The 15,767-nt window shown below is 46.2% G+C and overlaps 1 protein-coding gene across 5 annotated transcripts in view; it reads left to right on the top strand.

Annotated features, from left to right (window-relative positions):
* The window catches only part of CCND3 (cyclin D3), a 91,430-nt gene extending 83,009 nt beyond the window's left edge, over positions 1-8,421 (top strand). For all 5 annotated transcript variants that reach the window (XM_063141819.1, XM_063141794.1, XM_063141803.1 and 2 more), the window contains 2 exons: positions 675-817; positions 7,617-8,421. In XM_063141819.1, the coding sequence (XP_062997889.1) occupies positions 675-817; positions 7,617-7,787 (314 nt within the window). In that variant the 3' untranslated portion in view covers positions 7,788-8,421. The remainder of the gene's footprint in view (positions 1-674; positions 818-7,616) is intronic.
* The last annotated feature ends 7,346 nt before the right edge of the window (positions 8,422-15,767 follow it).

The raw sequence follows: 15,767 nt of genomic DNA, 5'->3' as shown, positions 1-15,767 counted from the left end.
GGCCCCTGGGATTGTGGAATCACCTCTCAGAGGAGGTTTGCTGCAGTGTGACCTTGAAGGCCTATAAAAGAGACTGCAAATCCCACTCATTCAGCATGGCATTTGGAGCTGAATTCTGGTGACTTGGATACTTTTTTGAATATCTGACACATATCTTCTTCTATACATCCCTTCTCAGAAGTAAGTTCCCGTGAATTCAGTGTAGCTCACTTCCTAACAGTGCAATCCCATGACTGCTTACCAGGGAGTAAGTCCAACTGAACTCAGTGGGACTTCATTCTGAGTAGACATGTATGATATTGCCCTGTTATTATTTGAAAATAGTTTTTATTGCTGCACTGCTGTGATTTTGCTATGAGCCACCTGGCAGAGGGTGAGACAGGAAATATTTTCAGTAAATGATGAAGAAGCTTAGCTTTACTAAAAGGGGAGGAATTTGTATCCTGTCGGCTTTTAATGTCTTTACCGCTCTGGGCTCCCTGTGTTAGAAAAGGCTCTTCACTAAGCCTAGTTTGCGTTTGCTTAGTTTTCAATCCTAAACTCATGTGCCATGTGGGCTATGCCTCAAGCTGTTCTCCTTTTTGTTTGGATAGCATCCTTTACTGGATGGCAGTCGCAGTGGATTTGTGCCTCTTCTTTCCTTGTTAACACCATCTCTCCTCTGGACTTTGTAGATTACACTTTTGCTATGTACCCACCATCCATGATCGCTACGGGTAGCATTGGAGCGGCGGTCCACGGCCTCTCTACCTCATCTGGCAATTTCTCTGGCGAGGCACTTACAGATCTGCTTGCTGGCATTACAGGCACCGAGGTGGTGAGTATATGATCAGAGGGCTTCAGAGCTAGACACCTAGGATTCTCCTAGGGTTTTCCTGCTTGACTCCACACAAGCTGCTGTGGCTTTAGCTGCCTACCTCCAGAACAAAAAGGATCTCTCTCTCTCTCTCTCTCTCTCTCTCTCTCATTTATAAAGTTGCTGGAGATTCTGAGGATGCCAAGTGGCATCATCTCTGCAGAAACCATTGCACAGACAGATTGTTTCTCAAACCTCGAATTGGTGACCTGTTCTCCTTCCCTGGTGGCTCCCATGGGTCCCAGTCAGCATGGCCAATGGTCAGGGATAATGGAAGTTGTAGTCCAGGAAGATCTAGAGAGCTTGTTTCAGATGACAGCCGTGAAATGTTTCTGGCAACAAAGCTGTAGAATCTGAACTAGGAGATGACTTACATTTCCTGTAATTATTGTTTATTGTAACGATTGAAAATAGTTCAGTCCCACCTTTTCTATCACTTGGATAACCAACTAACCCAACAATAAAGCTGATCAAAATGGATGAATGCATAATAAAATTAGCAACATTAAGCCAAGGAAATGCTTTGGCTGCTACCTTTTTTGAAGTATACAGGCAAGTGAGAAAACATATACCTGTTTGAAGAAGGACTCTGGTCCTGGGATGGAGCAGCTGCTCCCCTGCAAATTGGGAAAAGAGCCCAGCTTCCAGGATTAGGAGCAAAGGACGCTGCCTTTGACCATTGTCCATCTAGCCCAGGATTATCAATAATGACTGGGAGCAGCTGTCCAGGGTTTCAGGCCAGATGGTTTCCTGGCCCTACCTGGAGATGCCGGGACTTGCACTTAGAAGCTCCTACATGCAAAGGGTCCCTGAGCTATGCCCCACTTTTTCTTGTGCAAAAGTGGGGCATGTATATCTGAGCACCTCCCTGTGAGGTAAAATGGGACCGCTTGGGACAGATATGCTTAAGATCAAGGAGGAGGTTCTGTGCCAGAATAAGAAAATAAGCCTGCATCTCGTTGATAGAGTCTGGCTGGTTTCACACAACATGCTAACACAGCATGGGTTATCGTGTTGTCTGAACTCAGCGCGTTTACTGCAGGGTAGCTTGTTAAGCTTGCAGTGTGGTTTATTTTTTTTGAACAAGCCTCCTTGAGAACCCATGGCTTGTTGTTCAGGGTGGTTAACAAGCACATTGCATGATTAACAAGGAACTCCACAGCCCCCTCTGAAAGCTGCTCCAGAAAGTCTAGAAGTAGGAGCCTGAAGGGGCCTGTGATATAGCGTGAGAATATGTGTATGGAAGGGAAAATCTGGGGAATCCAGGTGTGGCACGCCAAAGCCCTTGAGCACTGGCAGGAGATCCTGGCCCTTGTAACCGGCATAATTCCATATGAGTAGCCTTCGTAGCTTCTGACAGCAAGAGCTTAGAAGCTTTTCCCCCCAGCGTGTTAGAGGCCAATTCCTTAATTTGGCAGAAGGTTCTGTCTGCAGGCTCTCATTTCACTGGGTGCATGTATCCGCGCCGTCGAAAGTAGCCTATTCTCCTTTAAATTCCAGTCCAAAGCGGAAGTGCTGCGCACCCCCACCCACCCCGGAAACGGAGGGCACCTTTGGCTTTCTTTGCCTGTTTGCAATGCAGGGTTTACACGGCTGGCAGAGGAAGGTATCAAGTCCTCTACTAGCTAGCGGAGCCTTCCGGCTGGCAGACTTCCTCTCCCTCCTTTGCTTCCCCCCCGATTCCCAAGCCAGCATCCTCTTTCGGGTACAAAGCCAACACGGAGAGTGGCTGTGACTCTTCCTCGGCCAGTGGGGGTTTCCTTGGATTTGGCTGCTTTTCTAAAGCCCGACTGCGCTTTCCCAGGGTGCCGTGCCAGCTGCTGGCCTGCCATTGAGTGTGCCATCACTGCACACCGCAGATGGCTGCTCCGCTGACTGCTGTAGGGCCCAGATCAGTTGCTACTTTTTGTCTTTTCTGCGCAGGAGGCCCTTTCAAAAAGCATCCAGTCACCTGAATGGGCAGGTGTTAGAGGCTGGGCTAGCCAGTCAGGGAGAGCCGGGCCCAGCTTAGCATCTGTTCATGTGGCCCAGTGTCAGATTCCTGGCAGGGGCATGTTCAGAGTCCAGGGAAGCTCACTTCAAGTGGCTTTCTCAAGCCCTCCCTGGCTGCCAAGGAGGGAGGGCAAAGCTGGCCTTTTGTGTATCCTGTTACCTGGCGAACGAACTGGAAGGCAGAGCAGGGGCCCTGGAATTGGACTCCTCTTGCAGACCCAGTAATCACAGCCTGACAGTCGTGGAGCGGAAGGCTGGGTTTCTTTGGCTTGGTTCCCCCAGGCTGCCTGAAATGCCCACAGCCAAGTGCTGGCTTGCAAGCTGCTGCTGTGAATGTGGCCGAGGCTGAATGCCGGCCCTGTGAGCGCGGCCGGTTGAAGGCAGGGGAGAACAGGTGGGAGGTGGAGAGAGGATTACAAAAGGGAGAAAGCTCATACAGAGAAGATTAGATGCAGGCAAAGTTGCCAAGGCCTGATGCAATGCTTAAGAGGCTCCGGCCGACCCTGAAGCGGAGTGTTCTGTTTGTCTTGTTGGTCTGTTGAAGCCCCTTTCTCTGCCCAGTTTTGGCTTTTCTTTTGCTTTTTGTGCCTTTCGAGGTTCTGCCTACTGGACTGAAGTTTAGAGGACAAGCCAGCAGACAGGAGGCCCTTTTCAAGACGTCTCTTGCCTTACCTAATATAAACAGCTTCTTCTGCTCAAGGTTCAGTGGGCAGGCCCTTCAACTGGCAATTTGGGTTGCTTGTTCTCTCTCTCTCTAGATAAGCTGCTTTTGTCCATTTGTGTCTTAACTTTTCATCATGTGTCAGGGATGATGGGAGCTGTCCAAGAGCATTATCTGGAGGGCCACAGGTTCTCCACCCAAGCCCAAATCTTTGCCACATCTGGATTCCTATCTTTCCCATCAGTATGCCGATTGCTTCAGTTTCAGTGAACCTGTTCAGACAACACACTAAAAAAGGAAGGCAGTAGTTGAATAATCTAATATATACATAATGTACAAAGCACACAACTACAAGGTATACATTCAAGGATGGACAGTGATAATTAAACTTGTTTATTCACAGATATGATAGTTATAACTGATGCATCCCCTACTTAATGAAATGACACAGTCATCAATGGCAAACTGCTGGTTGCCTGACAAAATGGTACATCAAAATTACTCCTATGTACATTATGCATTAGGAATTATTCATTATAAAAAATGTGGAGATGATTGTCTTAGGAGTAATTTTGATGTACAGTTTTGTCAGGCAACCAGCAGTTTGCCATTGATGACCGTGTCATTTTACTATGCAGGGGATGCATCAGTTATAACCATCATATCTGTGAATAAACAAGTTTAATTATCACTGTCCATCCTTGAATGTATACCTTGTAGTTGTGTGCTTTGTGCATTCTGTATATATCAGACAACACACTAAGCCACAGTGGTTAAGCATTTTGAGCTAAACATTGTGGCTTAGCGTGTGAACCACTCCTAACCATGGTGGCTACGTAACCATGGTTTACTTTAAACATACTCACTAACCATTTACTGGAAAAGCATTAGCGGCCTAACCATGGCTTAGTATGTTGTCTGAACAGGCCCAGTATGTGCTTGTCGGGGTTAGCAGCTATGTATTCCTGGTTGCTTTGGTCACAACTCTGGGTGTTGCTGCATTGACTGGCATGTGATCCACAGGCCTGCTTCATGTCCTTTGCAACTGACTGGACACTTCCAGAAGCTCAGGATCCTGGCAGAGAGGTTTCAGAGAGGGGGCTTCCCCGGCCCCACCTAGAGATGATGGGGACAGAACTTGGGACCTTTGGGATGCGAAGCAAATACCCCGCTGCTGAGCTACAACCCTTCCTTAGCTTTCTGAATAACGCTGGAGACTCCCCTGCAAAGTGCACTCAGCAAGTCCAGTTCACACACATGCACACAAAAGTAGTTCCTTGTGCTGAACCCCTAACTATAATGCTTCTGAATTTCCTTAATCAATTTTCTTCTTTTCATAGCTTTTACTTCCCTTTCCTTCCCATGTGTTTGCAGGCTGGCCAAGACATTTTAGAATGGCCCTCGCTGAGCTCTTGTTGCAGTTGAGTGGAGGTTTTAGAGGCCACAGTTACTGGAAGTGTCTTGGGGAAGGAGTGTTGGGTGTTGCTATTTTTACTTGCCACATCCTCTGTCAATTTCTAAGAACCATATGTGGATTCTTTGTAAGATTGTACGTACGACAGGATCCTGTGAACGGAGCCAGGCTCAGGGAGCCTGCCGACAATCCAATCAGAACCCCAACGCTCTGCAAGACTAAATGTCACTTCATTATATGTGTGTGTGTGTGAGACTCCTGGCCATGAGAGACGGAGATGCAGGAGGCTATGGTGTCTGTTGGGGCTTGCCACTGTGACTCATTGCAAAACTAAAGGGGTTTCCTCATCTCCCCAAGACCAGCCATTTCCGCGTGCAACTCCTCCCAAATTTAAGGTCAAGATTTTCTCTTGCATTGAAGTCCGTTGCATTGATAAAACTGATCTCTGGAGCCTAGAGAGCTCAGCCACAAGCAACCTAGCACATCCGAACCCTTGGGAGGAAAAACACACACACATATATATCTACATACTGTACTACTGAACACTTTCTAGTAGTACGGTAATACTTCACACACGGTCTCATTGGACAGGCAGGCGGCGGCAGGGAGTGTGTTTTGTATTGGCCCCTCCCCTCCAATTCCTTGGTGTTAAAGAGCGAGTGATACTAAAGAGCCAGTGTGGTGTAGTGGCTAAGGTGTTGGCCTGGGAGTTGGGAGATCCAGGTTCTAGTCCCCACTTGGCCATGGAACCCCACTGGGTGACTTTGGGCCAGTCATAGACTCTCAGCCCAACCTACCTCACAGGGTTGTTGTTGTGAGAATAACATGGAGAGGAGGAGGATTACGTACGCCACCTTGGGTTCTTTGGAGGAAAAAGGCGGGATAAAAATGCAAATAATAATAATAATAATAATAATAATAATAATAATAATAATAAAATATAATATATTATTATTTAAAAAAAGCTGTGTGCCACAGCAAGACACTGCAGCGCTTGGGGGGGTGGCAGCTCCTTCTGTCTAAACAAGTAGTGGTGGGTGGGGTGTTGCAGCCTGCCATGGTCCCGTCACGACAGTCCTCCATCCCCTGCTACAGCAAGCGGGATATTCCCTATTGCCCCATAGAAGGCAGGAAGGGAACGGGGGCAGAGGGGGCATTAGAGATAGGAGGCACCGTGCTACTATCCACTCTTTCTGCCTTCAAAATGACTCCTAAAGGTACAGCACACCAGTTTCAGCCTTTGAAACCGGGCTATTCTAGAAGGAGAAACTCCCTCATGTTGTGGTGTGGACTGGCGAATTCAAGTGTTCACTCTGAACGGTGGGAAGCAGATGATTGTGAGGCTGTGGTTGTACATGTGGAGTTTGTTGTATAGATAGGATTGAAACTACCCAATGTCCAGAGCTCTCTGGACGGTTCACAGCATGATACAGCATAATATAACTCTTAACATTTAAGAATTTTTTAAACAGTTTTTAATTTTTTAAAAAACAATTAACAATAAAACTCCCAGAACTGATAAAAGACTAAAAAATCCCATCATTTATTTATTACATTTATATACCGCCACATAGCCGAAGCTCTCTGGGTGGTTTACAAAAGTTAAAAACAATGAACGTTTATTTATTTATTTATTTATTTATTTATTACATTTTTATACCGCCCAATAGCTGAAGCTCTCTGGGCGGTTCACAGTTATGCTGTCAAATGTCTTGGGAGTCTAGGAAAGTCTTAACCTGGTGCTGAAGAGATGACAGGGTTGGTGCCAGGTAGACCTCACTGGGGAGAGCATTCGATAATCGAGGGGGCCACCACCGAGAAGGCCCTTTCCCTTGTTGCCATCTTCCGAATCTCACTTGGAAGAGGCACAATATAGCAAATGAGAGGTGCAGGGGCTCACATCTACTGCAAGTCCATCTTGGTCATGGAAGCCTCTTCTCTTAACCTCAGATGTGGCATGGGGAAGCTAATTTTTTCAGGTCAAAGGGTATTCTCTATTACATCTTGAGAGCCTAGGAAGTACACAAAAAAAAGAATGTGGAGATGATTGGGGAGGTGTGGGGACAGTGAATATATAAAGGGGACACCCTTCCTTTGCTTCCATAGAGCTGGAAAGTGAGAGGGTTACATGCCACTGGATGCTCAGAAGCAGGTCACTTCACCTTGTTCTGTTACTATAACTACACCCTGAGTATGCCTAACTCTGCTTTGCATGATCTTACTTTTCTTTACACAAATGTATTTGCGTTCGGCTAATCGTAGCGGGGGAAGAATGCAACATGGCTGCTCCCCCACACACACACACACTGCAGGTGTGACTGCAGAGCAGGCTGGTGTATCATCCGAACCTGGTGGAGGCTGCCGCCGTACCCACCTACAACCTCTACTGTACATCATGGGTTGTAGCGTGGGTACAACGCATGCCCCTGCACGGGTCCAGACAACACACTCACCCATGATAAATAACGAGGGATTATGCAAATGGCGATTGCACATGGGGGGAGCAGCCACGATCATCTGAACCCCTTCTGTGATTGCTCCTTTGCTGGGACTCAGAGTCCAATCTAAGCATGAATGCTTTCAAACATTTGAAGATGCTGAATTGTGCTGAAAATAGGGAAGTACCTCAAGTGCAAAAAAGAAAAGTGGAAATGAGCACCTTTTTCATGGTTGCGCACTCTCCTCTTTCCCAGGACTGCCTGAAAGCTTGCCAGGAGCAGATTGAGGCTGCGTTAGCAGAGAATCTGAAACAGACTTCCCGGCCTCTGCAAGAATACAACCCCTCCAAGAACGCTGTTCACCCAGACAGCCAGGAGGTCAGCCTGACCAGCACACCTACGGATGTCACAGACATCAACCTGTGATCAAACCCTCCTTGTGACCACCCATCTCCCAGCAAGTAGAGCTTGGCCCAGGAAATGAAGAGGCTTCCTGAAACATTCTGCCTGCCCCTGTTATCACCAAGGAACAAAGGGAACGGGAGCGGATTTCCCCCGTGAACATCATCTTTGTAATAAGGCTGTTGGAAGTGGGTGGGACTTGAAAGGGAGTCTACATTTTGCAGTTAGGACTGTTTTGCCCTTGCTAGTTGCTGATTTATTTCCTTGGATCAGGGGAGCCTCACAGGGTTGGCTGAACCATACTTGAACTTGGGAGGGATGGGTGGGCACAACGCCCATTCAAAACGTCCCTCAGTTTGGGTTTGCTTTGTGGGCGGGGCGATGCTGATCACTGCTATTTTGTCTCAATCTTTGCTGCATGCTTGTTGCATGCGCGTCAGGAGACGAAACGCACTTTTGGTTACCTAAATCACCTTCCATGAAGAACGTTCACCTGAGACCTCCTTGGCTACGATTGCTTTGCTCATGCTGCCACATATATGGGCACTGGTAAGAGACCAAGATCTATGAAGTATAGAGCTGGGATCCCTTTCCAGCTTCAATGGATACCAAGGAAGTTCTTAGTTTTCCTTTGGGGAATGATAGTAGCACAATTGGGGGGGGGAGGGGGAATGAGTGCGGGGGGAGGGTTCGGCTCGCTTTGTCGTAGGTGCTTGTAAAGTGCTGCTTGCCATAGTGAAAGCTTAGGGGCAGAAAATCCCCTCTTCACAAAGGCCCGAAGGGATAAATTCTACTTGCACCCAGTTGCCTTTGTTTACTCCTAGGAGACCCAGCTACTTTATTTATTGGAAGGACTAAATCTTACAAGAGGCTCAATAAGCATGTGTTACCCTGGTCCATCCCTTCTTGCCATATAAAATCGTGCCTTAATGTTCTTCCTCGTTTTCCTTCATACCTCTGGGTTGCTTACTTTGAGAGATTAGTCAGTGTCAAGGTCAGAGTACACACAATAAATGCTGCTATACTTGCATGTACAAAATCCCTCTTGTCTTCACTGCCAAAAGAGAGAGAAAGACAGGAGAGCTACATGCAAAGGACGGATGGAGGAGGAAGTCACAACGTACCTAACTTAACACCTGCTTTTATAAGGGGGTAAAAGATTAATCACTTTTCCCTAAGAGTTTACAATATGATGAGCTGCAGACTGCACTGGAGTTGAGAGTTATATTCTTGCGTGTTCAGGAAAAAATGGTGTTTGTTTTTTGTTTTCTTCTAAATGCTGCTTTTATAAAAGATCACTTGTAAGACTATTAGGTGTGGGTGAACTGTAGTCATGGGAGCAAACTTTTGTCTTTTGAATTCTAGTGGTATTCTATTCTTCAACCCTCCAGCTGGAAAAGAAATATGAACTGATGCTACCTAAAACACCACTGGAGACAGTCACATTTGCTAACAAAGAAAACGCTTTTCCTTTATTTTTTTACCTTTTCTTTCCCCTCACTGTGCTTAAGCCACATTAGTTATAATTAAAGTGCCATCAATACTGATGAATGGGAAGCCCATAGCCATTACAACTTCATAGAAGTTTGGAAATGAGGGGAATGCATTTTATAGATCCATATACAGGTGTCTGTGTGTATGTATGTCTGTATTTTATATTATATATATAATTATATATATTATATATGTAATTATGTATATAATATAATTATATATATAATTACAGCTTTAAATAAAGTTTGTTAATATGATATTCACCACCACTTGAAATCCAACAGTTAGGGAAACTATTATATTGCAATAAAGGATTTTTAAAAACTGGCAGTCTTGCTTCCCTTCCTAGGCTGTGGAGATATGATTTAAAACAACTAAGGGTGCAATCCTATACATGTTTAGACAGAAAAAAGTCCATGGGTCGCTGGGAAATGCTGGTAGTTGTAGGACTTTTTCCAGACTAAACAAGCATAGGGTTGCACTCTAGGTGGGTTATATCCAGTGTTAAGTCTTAACAAGTCCAGTTCATTTCAATGAGTTTGTTGTATATAGGACTAACATTGGAAATAACCCAATGGATGTAGAATCCAACTTCCTCTAATGAACTATCTTTGTTCTATACGCTTTATTAAGAGAAGATTATTGCTCTTGATTCCTGCCTTCTAAAGACGTCACTAATCAATCCAGTTCTAGCAATCTCAGTCTGACAGATGGTTTCAAAAGATCCTCAGCTGTGTCCTCTTTTTCCAGTGGGTGGTTCTGGATATCAACTGATCAACATTGGCATATAACAACCAGTATTATATCCACAATGTGTGTATGTAAAAGACATAAAATAAGCAAGGCTCAAGGACATTTCCCTTAGTACAAAATGTAGCTGCTGGATTACTATTTAGGACAAATGTCTGATGTGGCCATTGTGACACATGTCTTTAACTAAGACATGTTGGACCACCGTAACATGCTCTTTGTGGAGCTGCCTTGGAAGAGAGTTTGGAAACTCAGCTGGTCCAGAATGCTGCAGCTGATCATGGGAGGCATGTGACTCCTTTGTCAAAACAGTTTCACTGGCTACCAGTCTATTTCCGGACACAATTTAAAGAGCTGGTTATGGCCTATAAAGCTCTATAAGACTTGTGGCCATGCCAAATGAAATATAGCCTTGTTTCATATGAGCCTACTTGGCTAACAATTCTGGCCTGTGAAAATTAGATGGTAAAAGATCTGCAGTTCATTTTTATTCTTGCCAAGACATAATTGGTGCTTTACATGATGACCATGTGGTCTGGGCCCCCATTAGTACAGCAAGCAAAGCTGTGGTGGTCAGATGATACATCACTTAGAATGCGCTGGCAATTGCCCTAAGATACTCTTGATCCAGTTTGATTCTTTCTAATTTGGTATAGGAACGTCATGTATGTCCCATAATTGCAGCAGACTGCCTTTGTTACACATCTTATGAAGCCTGAATTGGGCTTTAAGAGTCCAGCATACTGACCCATTACTTTGACCATGCTGGAACGTTTCTAGAACACATGAGTTGGTGCTTGCACACACTGGTTCCTTGCGTGCGATTAACACTGGGCTATAACTCAGCATTCAGTATCATTCTTGTAAACATTGGTCTATGGCAATTCACTTGGCTCCTTGGAAAACTGGAAAGTTCCTGAGATGAGCACATCTACCTTTAAAAACAAATTTATTTATTTTTAATGAAAAAGGCTAAGGGTATATTCTGGAAATCCAGCGTCCTGAACTATGAAGCAATATACTAATGGTTAGTTCATATGAGAGCCCTAGGATTGGGATAGGGTAGATGAGAACAAAGTAAAGTTGGGAGGTAGAAAGGTAAAATGCTAACCACAATAGTGTCTGTTACCCACCCAGGCTTGAAAACTTGCGCTTTTTTAAGTCTTGATAGCCTTCCTGAAAACTGCTTCATGACAACTCTCAGTAAGATATGCTGTATGAAGCTAGAAGTCCTAGCTGCCTCCCTGACCTTTGAGCGTGCAGGCAGTTTACAAGTATGAGCACATTTAAACTTGCACACACAGTGGTGGAGCGAAGTAATTTTAGACCCTGGACTTCGTTGTCTAGTGCAGGGAAGGGGGCTTTAAGTGAGTTTATATGATGGGTTCAGCTATGGGGCGGTATATAGATGTAATAATAACATCTTTCTTCCCAAGTCACCATTCCGAACAGCTTCTACATTGGTGATATCTTAGAGCAAACAAAAAACAAAACCTTGCGGTTTGCCAATCCTGATTAAACAAACAACCTCTTGATTATGTGTAGTTCCACATTTTAAACTCACTTAAATCATACCACCACCATGGCTATAAGAATAAAATCAAATTTGCTTCTGTTGCCCTGACATTGACATTTATTTGGGAATAAGCACCATCTTGGATAGTACTTAGTATGTAGTATATCTACCATGGTGACTAAATCTGGATCCAACCCATTTTAAAAAAATAAAAACAATTGCCAGCTGTTCCTTGGCTCTAAAACATTTCCTAAACTAAGAAAGGATGCTGTGGTGAGTGGTGTCAGCCCCAGTGGGTCCAGCTGCTGATACTAAACCTGACTGGAAGTGCCCTGATCACCAGCCATTCTCGGAGGGGGGCACTCAGATGCAGAACCCTGTGCTTCAGCTCCGAGGTCCAGAGCTAACTGCACAAGTGCATCGACCTACTCCAATTCATGCTCTACTATTACAGACCACAATGGCTAATCCATATGTCTTTTCCATATATTTAAGTCAAATCTTAATTGTTCTTGCCCTTAGTTTCAGAAGAAATGAGTATGTAGAAAGAGTCAGAGAGGGACTAAAGTAAATACGACTGGAGGGGAAGAGACAACCAAAAGGGTAGACACAACACAAAGGAGTCTTACAGAAAGGTGTGATACAGGGGCCATCTTGGAGGAAGTCTGCTGTGGGGTGGGTGGGTGGGTGGTGGAACTGGTCAGTGGAAGCAAGTCTGCTGTGGAGGGAGACACATCAGTAGGAACACAAAAGGAGCGAGTCTGTCGGGGGAAACTGCCCACATTGCAGCCTGTGAAAAAGTTGGGGCATTAGATATTTTGAGTGGACTATTAAAACTTTCTTCATCTTGTTCACAAGGATGACTTACTTAAGCAGCTGCTTCTTCCAAACAGGATTATAACAGAAGTAACAGAGAAGGAAGGGAGCAAACACAAGAGAGTGGATGCAGTCAGCTTGTCACTTGCCATATTGCATATGGACTTCTGAAAGCCACCCATCACCTGCCTGCTCTTGGCTTGAGTTGACTCGTCTGTCTGTCTCCCCTTGCTGGAGCCTTATTCCAGCAGTTCGCTATTAGGCACTAGCATGGGAGATCCCCATCCACTTAGGCCCTCCGGGCCGCTTCAGCAGGCTTAATTTACCAGCTCTGCATGGAGTTAACAGCTTTTGCCTGTGACTGGTTGCGCTAAACGCTGCCAAGGAGATAGATGGGAGACGTACAAATTGCTCAGTAATCTGTGCTCTAGCAAGCGGCTGTCGTGAGGGACGTATCCCAGCACAAACAAACCTGCTGCTCAGAGAAGCCACTCAACCAAATCTCCCCTGGAGCTAAAACCTGTTCAAACCAATTACTCTTCCCTTCCCAGCTGCTGCAAGAACAGCATAAAGCTTATCTGCCCATGCGAATGGAGAGTCATGGATTCTGCCGGCCAAAGGTGGACCCCAGGAGAGCCAAAAGCAAACACGTGCATGCAGTCCCTAAGGCTGCACCTCCCTGAAAAAGCCCAGGAGGTAAGGGACTGCCTTGCTGACTCCCTGCCAAGAAGCAAGGGCTGCCCTTGGATATCCTCGCATTCTTGTTGATCAAGATTCTGAAAGCGGATGCAGCAGGCCCCAGGCTTCTAGGAAGAAAGCAAAGAGCCGGCATATCAGAACACATGTGGTCATCTGCAGCCAATTCCTAGTAATTGGGGGAAAGCCTTGAATTCTGCAATACAACACCCTCAACATTCCTGTGGCTTGAGCTGTAGCCATTTTACAGGCCGTTTTCGCAAAGTGGGAGCCAAGAAGAGAGCAATACTCTTTGTAATGGTGAGGGCTGCAACACGGACCAGAGCAATCCAATGAGGGCAAGAGAGGGAGAACCACCAGATCCCAAGACCCTGGTGGGCATAGGCCAGGAGAGCAGAACGGGGCAGGGGGACAGCTGGAGAGAAAGTATGCCAGCTCCAGGGCTGGTGATGAACCCCACCACCATGGCATGCCACGGGTAGAGGAGGATCCAAAGCTGCCCTGTATCTGCACCCAGGACGCCCACTGTCAGAGCACCAACAACGGAGTTGCAATGGCAGGTGAGGTGAGAGGTCTGCCTCACTCTCTGGGCCCTGGGACACCCTCCCAGAACCGTTGGATTGCAGCCTTAGTAATCAAACCTGGTTTGAGGATTTAATCCATTAAAGAAGCACACCTGTTTAACTGGGAAGCAATTGTTGTTAATGCCGGAGGAAGGCGTCCTCCCCATTCCCTCACGCAGAGGTATGTCAGATGATGTGTGCACATGAGGAGAGAGAGAAGGCCTAATCTAAACATGAAAGAAGCACCCCCTTTTCCAGTCAGATGTTCAGATTCGTAGGCAAATTATGAAGATGCTATTGATTTAAAAACATCTTAATCAATCTTAAGATTTATTCTGGTAAAAGACCTAGTAATTATTTTTGTTGTAGACCAGGGAAGAGGGATGAGAGCTCATGACACATTTAGGGCAACAGTTGGTATAGGAGGATAGAACAGTGAGCTGCAAGGACTAGAGCAGTCACCATTCCCACCCACCATTCCCCATTGCTTTTAAACAAATTGTGTGACACGCAGGAATACATCAGGTGGAGCTTCCTTCACCTGGAGATGCAATTGAATAGCCTCATCAACAGAGCATAGATCTGATTTAAAGTGGTTCTGTTGTGAGTCTTCAAAAGCAGGAAAGTCTTCTGGAGCAGACCTCCTAGGGCTCAGTTTACATATATGCTCCAGACGGAGTACGTCACCTAGCTACCCAAATGATGTTGTGGGCACTTTTAAATGCATGCCCGTCATTTGGGGTCATATATTAGCAACTTCACCAAGATCTTGTGTGCTTCAATTTCTAAAGCTCTACCTCGTAGCAAATAGGCCTTGGAAACCTAGAAAGCCAACACTCAAATTTATGGCATAACCAGTTGGCAGACAGAGGCCTTAGCTAGACAGGGCTTTATCCCAGGGCGATCCCCGGGATCGTCCCTGTATGACGCACAGGGGATCCCAGGATCAGGGAGGGATGATCCTTCCCTTGCCCTGGGATCTCGCCCTACACTTTAGGCCTGGTTTTACTGTTGTTTCAGGCTGAGCCTGAGACCGTGGAATGTGTGGCCGGGCGTCGCAGTTTGTCCCAGCTCCTTGCGATTCCTCACAAGGAGCCGGGCCCCGTGCATTGGGCGCAGAGCTCCTCAGGAGCTCTACACCCATCGGGGGGTGGGGATTTTTTTTTTTTTTAAAAAAGAGACTTACCTTTTGCGCTCTTGTGCTCTTTAAAAAAAATGGCGGGCGCAACACCTCTACCTCTGAGGCCATTGCGCGCCGCGTGTGAACAGAGTGGGAGATCTTGCGATAAAAATACTGCAGGATTTTCACCCCTCCGTCGTGCTAGACCGGTAGGTCTAGCTGAGACCACAGCTACAAAACAGCACTCAATGTAAATGAGGGTGGATGGAAAGAGATGATGAGAAAAATGGCTCCTCCGCCTTAGAATCAGATGACACTGGATGTTATGACTTGGAAAATGGAAGTAAAAAAACAGCATTGCATTTGCCAAGAGGGGAGCAACAAGGATCGTATGCTCTGAGATCAGGGGTGGCTCCCTTTAAATTCCATGGGACCAGACCTTCCCCAGCCAAGCTGCTTGGAGCTTGGCCAGCCTTGCCCCAGTCCTAGAGGGCTCTATGCCATTTCAGAGATCTTTGGAGAATCTTTTTATTCCACCGCTGGAGGCAGACGGGTTCAGAAACGGCAGATAGGTTGAGCCACTTTCTCAGGGCCTGTTCAGAGCAGCGGCTTCGGCCTAGCTCGCTGCAGCATTCCCCGCAGCTATGGACTGCTTCCAAGCTGAAGTAGAGTTGAGCTGCCTGGTGCTTGCAGGGCTATAGAAAGCACATTCCCACCCCCTACCATTGGCCAGGGGATCTAGGGACACCGGGAGGCTGCACTCCCAGGAAAGACAGCACTGCAAGAGGAAGACCCGCCCCAGATAACTGCACCCCTTTCCCCAACTGCTAATCATTTAGCGGATTGTAGGTTTCTTCACTTCCCGCCCCACACATTCTAAATAGTAAAAAGACTTTAGTTACTGGCAGCAAGAAATTTAAGCTAAAATATGCTGGTATTTTGCTAGGCCCCCCCCCCTTTGTCCCATCTTGCCACTGGAATGTGGCTCCGAGAATTTCTCTGAAACTGAATTCTGGCCCTTGCACTGAAGGAGATTCAACACCCCTGGA

Source organism: Elgaria multicarinata, chromosome 1 (assembly GCF_023053635.1).
Source record: "Elgaria multicarinata webbii isolate HBS135686 ecotype San Diego chromosome 1, rElgMul1.1.pri, whole genome shotgun sequence".
Lineage (NCBI taxonomy): Eukaryota > Metazoa > Chordata > Lepidosauria > Squamata > Anguidae > Elgaria > Elgaria multicarinata.
This window is presented reverse-complemented; position numbering and strand designations above follow the sequence as displayed.